The sequence below is a fragment of the Sinocyclocheilus rhinocerous genome, unplaced genomic scaffold (genome assembly GCF_001515625.1).
Source record: "Sinocyclocheilus rhinocerous isolate Xijiao unplaced genomic scaffold, SAMN03320098_v1.1 scaffold792, whole genome shotgun sequence".
NCBI classification, from domain to species: domain Eukaryota; kingdom Metazoa; phylum Chordata; class Actinopteri; order Cypriniformes; family Cyprinidae; genus Sinocyclocheilus; species Sinocyclocheilus rhinocerous.
The window spans coordinates 1,012,346-1,023,785 of NW_015626872.1; the positions used below are offsets into that span (position 1 = coordinate 1,012,346).

At 35.9% G+C, this 11,440-nt stretch overlaps 1 protein-coding gene across 2 annotated transcripts in view; it reads left to right on the top strand.

Annotated features, from left to right (window-relative positions):
- The first annotated feature begins 1,112 nt into the window (after positions 1-1,112).
- Positions 1,113-11,440, top strand: part of abcc3 (ATP-binding cassette, sub-family C (CFTR/MRP), member 3) — a 74,055-nt gene continuing 63,727 nt past the window's right edge. For both annotated transcript variants that reach the window (XM_016527228.1, XM_016527220.1), the window contains exon 1: positions 1,113-1,395. In XM_016527228.1, coding sequence (XP_016382714.1) covers positions 1,363-1,395 — 33 coding nt within the window. In that variant the 5' untranslated portion in view covers positions 1,113-1,362. The remainder of the gene's footprint in view (positions 1,396-11,440) is intronic.

Here is an 11,440-nt window from a genome sequence, read left to right on the forward strand (position 1 = left end):
GGACATAGTAGTATACTTAAAGTATGATGTAAAGTTCACTTAAAGAAAACTTACGAGTATACTTGCAGTATAAAACTACTAAACTAGTAGTTTACTGAGACTATACTTCAAAGTGTACTAAAATGCTACTACAAGTATTTAATTAGTAAACTATCAGTATACCTATAAGTTCACTTTTAGTATAGTTGCAGTACAAGCTAAAAATATTGTTGTAAACTAGTTGTGTACTTAAAGTTTACTACTGTTATACTTAAAGTATACTTAAAAGTATAGTTTTATATACTAGAAAGTGGGCCAATTTAGTCCCAAAGAGTATTGAAATAGTACACTTACAAGTATACTACTAGTACACTGATATTTGTATACTTGCTACATAAAGTATACTTAAAAATATACTTGAACTTTACTTAAGTATACTTAATAAAATAAACTTGAAGTATACTACTTTTTGGTAAGGGAACTTATCGGGAATGTTAGTAAAACGTTCTTAGAACATATTTTTGCTAGCTGGGAATCTTCTGGGGACAAAATTGCCAAGTAAATAGGAGGGAAGACTATTATTATGGATGCCTTTAAGGAAATTGTTAGTTTTTATTTTATTTAAGCATTTAAAATGTTAAACTACTGTTATAAAAGCTTATTTATTTTATTTTTATGTATTATTTATTTGACTAGATAGCTGTACATAGAACGTTCTCAGAACTTTGTCTAACGTCTTGCAAGATTCTCTCAATAACAAACTCTTCCAGGAACGTTAACAGAACGTACCTAAACGTTAGCACAAAGAATTAGCATATTTATACATTATTCATGCAACGCTTCTCTGAAACAGTTGGTCGAACTTTTTTGCAAACGTTTATATTTGCTAGTTTCAGAAAGCAAAGTAACCGTTCCCATAATGATCCCATAATCATATCTTAAAGGGAACGTTGTCAAAACATATCTTGAGGACGAAACTCCCAACATGTCAGGTAACTAGGAGGAAAAACTAATTTTGTGGATGACTTGCTGAAAAAAAAAAAAAATGCTAACAAATATGGATACGCCTCACAGATCTACGCACAAAGTGGGCGGGGCTCTCGTGCCATGACAACCTCAGAGTGACTGTCTACTCTGAACCAAACCAAGCCAGGGGGGTAAGAGAGTACAGTTTCGGACGTCATAACGCGCTCCCCGGGGGAGGAGGGTTAGGAACCGGCCACACAACTAATAACAGATTATCCGCTGTCCGTCGATGCAGTGTGTTTCGTCTATGTGTGCACGTATGAGCGTGTGTTTCAGTTGCATGCAAGAACAAAAGCGCAGCAAAGAAAAGCAGCCACATCCTCCTGTCGGCATAAGGAAGAGCTCCGTTGAATAGCGATGAAGCACTTATGCGGCAATCTGACATTTTGGGTAAGTGCTCATCAACTCTCGCATGGTAAAAACATCCGTACCGCGAGCTTTGGATGTGTTTAGCAGCTTGTGAATGCATATGAAGCTCTGTTTCCTTGACACTCATTAACTACATCAGCCAAGCGTTACGCATTGGTGTAACAATCAATGCGTAACGCTGTTGTTATACATATATAAAGATCTTAACTAATTTTACTGTGGCTTAGCATTAGAAGTAACAGTCGTTCAAACAAAATTACGAATCTGCTGGTGTTCCCCATTAGGCTAAGTTATGAAAACGTTATTTTGGTTTTGGGAATGATTCTCTGAAGTTCAAAACGGGCAAATTTTTTAAACGTTGGTAAAAACATTAAGACTCATTTTGCTGACATGATCGTGAATTTGTTTTTGAATGTTTTCTGAGCCACTGAGAAAAGTAATTTAAAAAAATGTATTGTAAATTTATGTAAATAGGAGGGAAACTAACTTAGTAACGGCTAATGTACTGGCAAGGTTCTCTCAAAGTTCTTCCAGGAACGTTAAAAGAACGTCCGTTCAAAGTCATTTGATCTTTAATAACGTTCTCAAAACGTTAGTACATTATTCATACATCATTCATGGAATGTTTTCCTGAAACATTTTAGTTGGACATTAGTCTAAGGTTTTTAAACATTTCATAAACAAAGGGATAGTTCACCCAAAAATGAAAATTCTGTCATCATTTACTCACCCTCATGTCGTTCCAAACCTGTATGAGTTGCTTTCTTATGTTGAACACAAAAGAAGATATTTTGAAGATTGCTGGTAATCAAACGGTTGGTGGTTGCCATTGACTTCCACAGTATTTTTTTTTCCTACTATGGAAGTCAATGGCAACCACCAACCGTACAGGTTTGGAACGACATGAGGGTGAGTAAATGATGACAGAATTTTCATTTTTGGGTGAACTATCCCTTTAACAAAAAGCATGAAATTAGACGAACTTCCAACTGAAATGTTTCAGAAGAATGTTTCATGAATGATGTAAATATTGTTTTTGTCATCATGATGAATCATTTTTCGTAGCTGAATCATTTGAATGAATTGGTTCACAGCATTGCTTATGAGTTACTAGACTGAATCGGTTTGGGAGAGCATCGATCATCGAATTCATTGAACATTCGACTCGTAGTGATTCGGGTTTACAGAGAGAACTTTGAGTATTTGAATCACTATCAGGTTGACTTTAATACTTGAACAGACAAATTACAGATACAATGTACTGGAATATCCATGTGAAAGCCCGCAGGTGATGGAGATTTACCGCTGATTACAGAACCGGCTTTACTGATAAGATGCGCGTTAAACATCGCATGCGATTTATCGTGCAGCCCTAAAATGTAATAACTTTAATTAATAATATTAAAACATTTACTTGAATTCTTGTATATAGAATGCAACAAAAATAAAGTATGTTTAATGCATGAATAATTTCTTGTAAATGCGTTGCATGTAAAATTATAAACGCATTTATAATACATTATAATACTTATCGTTGCACCTTTAGAAGGTACAGTTCATTTAAACACATGACAAGCAACCAATTTCACATGTAACAAAAATTATAATGCATTTTAGCTAAGGTTGCAGTTATTAATGAAAATATACAATACATTGTACATAAAAGCTTCAAGTACAGTGTGTAAACATATTAAAAACAGCATTTTTATCATCTATATCATTTATACACCACAAAATACAAATACATAGAATATTTTGTCATCATGTCTTAAAGGTGGGGTAAGCGATTTTTCAAAAGCGCTTTAGAAAACTGATTCTCAGTTTCCGGTGGCTAAAACGATCTGGACAGACAGAGGAAGCTTGAGGCTTATGTTGTGAAATTATTCTGCATTAACTGTAACACAACAGAATACGTCAAAAAATATTCTCAGTTCTGTAACTTCGGTTTAATATTCTAATTAAATCAAATTTAATTTCCAGGTTTTATTTTGTTGGTTTAAATCACAATATTTAATTGTGAGATCTTGAAACCTACAGGAATATTTAATGCAATTGTAGACTAATCTTTCTAATTTTGCTGTTTTTATTTGATAAAACTCTGTTGTTTTTAGATAAGGGAGAATTTTTGGTCTCATTATATCAGATTTAATCACTCTATTGTTCCTATTAACCTATTGATTTGAGTGCACTGATACTACTATCACCATCTAAAGTCTGTATTAAATGCTGTAATTAAATACTGCATTACTCTGCTTCCTCAGCAGTTTCATCATTTTTTTAGCATGTTTTTTAGCTGTTCTTTTGAATCCTGTACGGCAGTGGTTTTAGACTGTAGCTAGTCTTACTGTATAGACTGAGGCGCCGCTGTCTGGCTGCATTCAGCTCATTTGATTGTGCTCACTCAGATTTAGATTAGTTTTGCTCAGAAGCCGCGGGTAAGGTAACGGCATACTCTCGCTGAATGTGTGTGTCAGCGGCTCCTCGTTGAATCTCATTGATGCGACTCTTTTGCATGAGACATGCACTGAAACACATTGCTCTCACGCTCCTTTTTCATCTCTGTTTCTCCTGCTTGCTCTACATTCTGTGTTGCGCATACGGATCGTGTCCTCAAATGTCCTCGAACGTCTTCTTCATTCATTGCAGCAGCCACGCTCTGTTTATATGAAGGACAGCAAAACCACTAAAGACAAACGTATGCTATTATCATGAAAGCTGCTGTTTTATAGCAGAGATCATTTTTGCAATGCGGGGAAATGTTTCCAAGATGTAAACTGGAAGTGTCAGTATCTGAAATCGAATAAAAAGCTGCGCGTTTCTCCATAATAAACAAGAAACTACAGCATGATGGGAATCAATTACAGTCAATCAGGAGATATTTTAGGAGATGGAATTTTGGGACAATCAGATTTAGCAGTTGCTGATCATTATTTTATATATTAAAGATATTTTAAAAAATATACTGTATAAAATATTTTTATTTTATAAATTGTTTTATTTAAAATAATTATTGATTCAATTTTTATTGCATTTTATATAAAGATCTCTTTATATAGATTAAAATTCTATACAATACTGTCTTAAAAACACTAACAAATTAAATAAGTGAATTTAGGCATCATAACATGTACAGTATTAAAAAAATGAATATTCATTATGAGACTTTAAAATTTTTATTTAGCTATAGTAAATTATTAGTATTTTTTAATCTGTAAGTGAGCGTTGGATGACAGCAAAATGTGATTCACATGTAAAAACAAAAGAAATGAGCATTCAAAATTAAATATCTAATATTGAGTGACTGATAACTGATATGATACAAGTATATTATGTATTCCTAGTCTCATACTATCAGCCTATCTATTAATGTAAATTGTTCCAGTATAATTTTGTCAATAAACTGATGCCGCTTACTCAGATAAAATGTTACCCAGCTTTGTAACTTTGAAATGTTACTATTTCATTTTATCATATATCATTTAAGGCATTGATTTCATGTTTCATATTTAGGTGAAATCCCTCTCAGTGCAAAAACAACGGCTGAGTTACTCGAGAAGAGCAATTAACTAAACTGAGATCAGTGGGAATTACTTGTAGCATGTTGCTGTCCCAATTTCAAATGAGCACAAAGTAGTTAATCCATCAGGGATTACCTCCGAATCGTTAATACTGAATGTTACTATAATGAGAGCTAAAGCAATTACTGGCGTGTGTGAAATGTCAGGTAAGGTAACTCATTCCAGGGCATAACACGTTTCTTAGCCGGATGGGCACGGTCTGTTCCGTTTCAAATCTCTCACCTCTTTTGACCCATGTTTTCACTGGAAATTCTTAGGCTACATTGGCAACCTATTGGATTTTGCCTGGATTGTCTCATGACTGGCATCGAATTTGTCGGTTTCGGCCCTGAATATATTTAATGTCTGCTTGAATTAATCCCTATTAGCACTACGCTCAATTCATGCAAACACCTAAATAATGCCACTGAGCAGGTGCCTTTGCTTTTAGGGGTATTAATAAATGTTTTCTGCAATTAAAAAAGTAGTTCAGCCAAAAATGAACCCTCAGTCCATCCAAGATGTGAAGATTTCTTCATCAGATTTGGAGAAATGTAGTATTCCATCACTTGCTCACCAATAGATGCTCTGCAGTGAATGGGTGCCGTCAGAATGAGAGTCCAAACAGCTGATAAAAACATCACAATAATCCACAAGTAATCCACACCACTCCAGTCCATCAGTTAACGTCTTGTGAAGCCAAAAGCTGCGTGTTTGGAAAAAACAAATCCATCATTGAGACTAGGGATGTTCATTTTAACCGTTAACCGACCATAAGAATTTTTGACCGATTAATACAATCAGTTAAACGGTTTAAAAAGTAATTATCAATGTTTTTTCAGTAATTTATCAAAATATTTAAAAAGGTTTGCTGCATGGTTAAAATACGCTACGCGTATATAAAAAAAATGTGTTTTTTTAGAAAACTTTTATTATTTCTTTCAGAAATAGGCCTAATGCCGACGTGAAATGTTTACAAACATTATAATAAACACTGTAAACATAGCTAGGCTATTTTAGTTCCCCTCCGCAACAAATCCTTTCAATTAACAATTCTAATTTAAAATAATCTTGTCGGTTAACGGTTAATAATCGGTTAACGAGCGTCGGTTGTCGGTTAGGAAAAATAACCTAAATGAATATCCCTAATTGAGACGTTTTTAACTAAAATACGAGTCTAAAAACCATAATAACACTTCCTCCAGTGAAAAAGTCACCTGGTCTGAATCAGGAGAGCAATCTGCACAGATCAAGCTCCGTTTACAAGCCAAAAGAGCTCTAAACAAATATGTGGGTGCATTTTGATGTGAGAGACAACAGGAGATGGACTTTTTCATCCATCGAAGCTAAAAACGTCTTAATGATGGATTTGTTTCTTTCAAACACACAGCTTTTGGCTTCTCAAGACATTAACTGGTGGACTGGAGTAATGTGGATTATTGTGATGTTTTTATCAGCTGTTTGGACTCTCATTCTGACGGCACCCATTCACTGCAGAGCATCCATTTTTGAGCAAGTGATGCAATGCTACATTTCTCCAAATCTGATGAAGAAACAAACTCATCTACATATACTATTATTTAAAGTTAATAGCTAACAGTTCTCTGTATTACTGTCCGTTAGTCTCTCTTGGGTGTGTTTTGTTTTGTTACTGTGGAGTGATTCCAGCACCGTAACATTAAAGCTTTCACCTATTACCTTAACTTTTATTAATATTTAATGCATCTTTAACTGTATTAATTTTTGGGTACTTGAGGCGAGCTTAATAGCAAACTCACTTTGTCACTCATAACACAGTGACCTAAAAAAAACACTTAATAACAGGTAGCATTACACAATTTCTTCTGTAAAATTTCTGTACAAAACAAGAATGACAACATAGCTGTCTTATTGAGTGTTGTATTATGTTAGGTTTTGAACTTAAGTTGAAAGTGTAAATTGGCCTGTTTTTGCGTTTTTTTGTGTCTGAGTGAGAAAACAATTCACGTATGTAGTCATTGTATGTACTGTATTTGGTGCCAAAACAATAATAAATTATCTACAGTTCATGCACGCTGCTGTGCTTCACTGTGCAAAGGGTTTTGAAAAAGTGACCAAAGTTTTGAGAAACAAGTGCAAGTCCTAGCGATTGTAAAAACTTGCCACAGAACCACATAATTGAGCCAGCAGTGTCCTAATGTTTAGTGCACACGTTCAACTGTCTGAATTCATGCCGTGATAGTGATTCTCTGCCTAGGGAACTAGAGAGTGCAATACAGCATCTGTGCTGATTAGGGATATGCCGGTATCAAATTTTCATGTTGCGATTAATTGCTAATGCTTTTATCACGGTATACGGTATTATCACGATATTGAAATTTAGTTTTACAAAAGTGCTGTCATAATACAGTATAACAGGTTTAATAACATTTTTCTTATAACAAAAATAACTGAACAATTCACGGTATTTAGAAGTGCCCACGATAACAATACCGTGCATATTCATTACCGTGATATATCGCATTACCGAATACCGGCACAAGTCTAGTGCTGATTCATGTGTGCAGCTGCCTGAAACTGACAGCAAAGCGGCTCTGATGTTTGTTTCATTTACACAGAACCACACCTAAACTTATCTCAAACTTTAACAGCATTTAATGGAAGTGTCAGTATCTGAAATCAAACAAAGTAACATTTGTCTGTCCATACTGGAGGTGAAACTGCTGCATGATGTGAAACAGTCACAGTCAATCAGAAGATATTCCATGTTTAATGTTTGATTAAATTCACTAATCAGATTTAGTAGTTCTGATAATTATTTTAGATATTTTATTTAATAAGTATAAAGTATAAGTTTGATTTAAAAATATAATATTAAAATGTATATAAAAATATTTTATTTTAGATATTAAAATTCTATATTGTCTTAATAAATCACAAAAAATCAGTGAATTTAGGCATCAAAACAGTATGAAAAATTAGTTCACCCAAAAATGAAAATTAGCCTGTGTTTTACTCACCCTCAAGCCATAGGTGTATATGACTTTCTTCTTTCAGACAAATCCAATCGGAGTTATATTAACTACGTCATCCACCGGAACGCTTCCGCATATGACAGTCAGCAGAAGTGAGAGAAAAGTGTTTATTACATTTGAAATATGGATATTTTTCTTACAAAAAAGGCCTTTATTCATGCCCCGGAGCCGTGTGAGGCACGTTTTATTATGGATGCGCGCACTTTATGTAACGTGTTTTGGACTGTTGAACAGAAACACCCGCTGACTGCAATGATAGAGCTTAGACGAGCCAGGACAATTTTTAATATAACTCTGATTGGATTCATCTGAAAGAAGAAAGTCATATACACCTAGGATGCCTCGAGGGTGAGTAAAACACAGGCTAATTTAAATTTTTGGGTGAACTAACCCTTTAACAGCATTCTTCTGTGAGCGCTGGTATTTCCTACAGGAAACGCAAATCTAGTTCAGCTTTACTCTTTCATAGACTCTTTTTTTAAGCTTTTCGTGTGCAAATATTATTGAAACCATTCCAGAAAGTCAGAAACATCTAGATTCAGCTCTGAATCATTACAGTCTCTTGACCCAAACTCTTCAGTGCTTACTTTCCAGGGAAGTAATGCTTGATTTAGTAACACCACATGTAGCAACACATGTATAATGGCTTTGGGTTGAGCAAGCAGAACGAGCCGATTCGTTACAAGCTGCATTGCTCTTGAACTGAACAAAAATCAACCATAATTATGGCTTAAAGGTGATTTCCATTTGATGCCCTTAATGATGCACTTTTACCGCATGCGCCAATTATTGGGTTGTTATAAAACCACATATTACCAGATAACGGCCTCGCCCTCGCCCTTGCCCTCTAACAATAGAAACGGGAAAACCAGTGTCTATAAATGAGTCTTCTAGGTTTCGCTTCCTTATTAAAGCCGTGTGAAATCCCCCTCATGCAGTTTACTCATCATCCACATCAAATGATAACTTGGGAAGGAAATACGGTGCTCCATGCTATGTTTGGAAAGCAAAAGTCAGTGCTGGTGTCAGACTTCCTGTTGAAGTCAGCCCAGCAGGCACACAACATCATAAGTTGATATTTGGTTAAATTTTGGTTGCGACGTCGGGTGACCAAAATTCTATGTAAATTCAACGTCTAATGTCAATGTTAAATTGATGTCCGATATCGACGTTAGCTGACGTTGATATTTTGTTGTTTTTAGGTTGTGTAACCAAAATCCAATGTTAAGTCAACGTCAATTTGACGTCAAATATTGACCGATTTTCATTTTCAACCAAAATGCAACGTCTGTCTGACGTCATGTCCAACGTCAACCTGACGTTACATAGACATCCGGTGCCTGCTGGGCGTGTTTCACTAGTCATTGTCTAAATCTGAAAGCATGTTTAGATTAGTCCGAACCTGATTCCTGAGTGTGTTTGATATGGTACACCTATGGGAGATCTCCATATGCCTGTTTAAACACTACTTTATTTACACAGCTCACTATGAACGATCGTATCAGTCCAGTTATTTGTGTGAATGTGTTTGTGTGCGTGAATATGAAACTGATGATCCCCTGTGCGGTATTAAAGTAGATCTCATGCTTTAATTAATCTCTGTGGGTGAACGAAAACTACATTAGAGGTAAAGTGATGTGGGTTATTAATGGTTGATGCAATATCTAAAGAGCTTGATGTCTAATAATACAGTTTAATACGTATTGTCTGATGAATTTTGCAGATGTGTATGGGTTTATGCATCCTTCCGGTCTGATCCGGGTGTGTGACCGTTCGCAGCTGGCAGCATGAAGTTAATTGTTAACCGTGCTTCTTCTCTTAATGTGGTTTGAAGTTTTTGAAAACACTGCATGGCTTTGTGATATTGCGTCCGCCTTTTTACAGTATATGAAGAGTGTTGTTTGTGTCAAAGTAATGTGTGATGATCACTGTGTCCTGACGTGGCTTTGCTGGACAGTCTAAACGTGCAGGACAGGCTTTCTAAGAATCGCTCTGAGGATTGGAAATGTGGTGTCTGTCCTGGGGTGACTCCAGCAATTAATCACATGAAAGAGGTCATATTCGGAATCTTCCTAGCATTCGTTCACTCGTTAAGTCCACTTGTAGTATTAATCAAGGCTTTATGAACCTTATGCAATCATAATTAGGTTTTACATTAACATTTCTGCTTTCTTTAATGACTTGTATGGCAACTTTGACATCTTTATCTTTTCTGACTGACATATCAATCTCTTCATATTATTGTCCTCTTTTGGAAAGTTCTAGAAACACTGTTGTGATTTTTGTCTTTTGCTGTTGGAGCAAATAAGAACACAAAACACATATTTGTTGTATTTTCCATTCACCACTGCAGAAGTTTATTGACTTCTGAGAATGTGTAAATGTGCAGGGTCAGTAGTTTCATCTCTGTCCTAATATCCTCACGAGTGTTTTCTAGCACACACACAGGCTGATCCTCCGTCCGTCTGTATCACATTACTGCGCTCTGGACTCTCAGTAGGGAGAGTTTGTGTTTGTCAGCCTGTGTTTCTGTAACCGCTGAGACCCTGCAGGACGAGGGCAGCTGCCCTGCGGTCCTATCATACCGGATAGAATGACCAAAAACACACAAAACATAACAAATACGTCCCAACAACAGCACCTGTTTCGCTCGATAGCATGGAAAAATAAATGCATGTGAGATATTTGAGCTTTGAATGCAAGTGTGTCATTTAATTTCAGACTCTGGCATGATCGAGCATTAAGAATAGAGCTGATTCTGCTTATGCAATAAGGAAAATCATTATTCGGAATAAAAAAGAATGGAATAGTTTCTGACTGTGCCACTTTTGGCATGAATACACCTTTCAGAGAATGATTCCCCCAGGTTTCGGCAGGTTTTCCCATTAAACCAAGAGACATAATAACGGCGGTAATCTCCAGCAACAAAGAGCAGCTTTGAAGTGCTCCATCAAGAACTTCTGGTCTTATTAGCCTGGAGAGGAACGAGACAACGTCTGAGACCGCTGGGAAATACGTCTCGAATGCATTCTTGTAATCTAATGCATTTTTATTACAAATTACAATAGGTTGGTCACACAATTTCAGTGTTATTTTAGTGTTTATTAAAGGAACACTCCTCTATTTTTGAAAATAGGCTCATTTTCCAACTCTCCTAGAGTTAAACAGTTGAGTTTTACCGTTTTTGAATCCATTCAGCCGATCTCCGGGTCTGGCGGTAGCACTTTTAGCTGTAGCTTAGCATAGATCATTGAATCTGATTAGACCGTTAGCATCTCGCTCAAAAATGACCAAAGAGTTATTTTTCCTATTCAAAACTTGACTCTTCTGTAGTTACAAGTGTACTAAGACTGACGGAAAATGAAAAGTTGCGATTTTCTAGGCCGATATGACTAGGAACTATACTCTCATTCCAGCGTAAAAATCAAGGAACTTTGCTGCCGTACCATGGGAGCAGCAGGCGCAATGATATTACGCAGCGCCTGAAAATAGGCT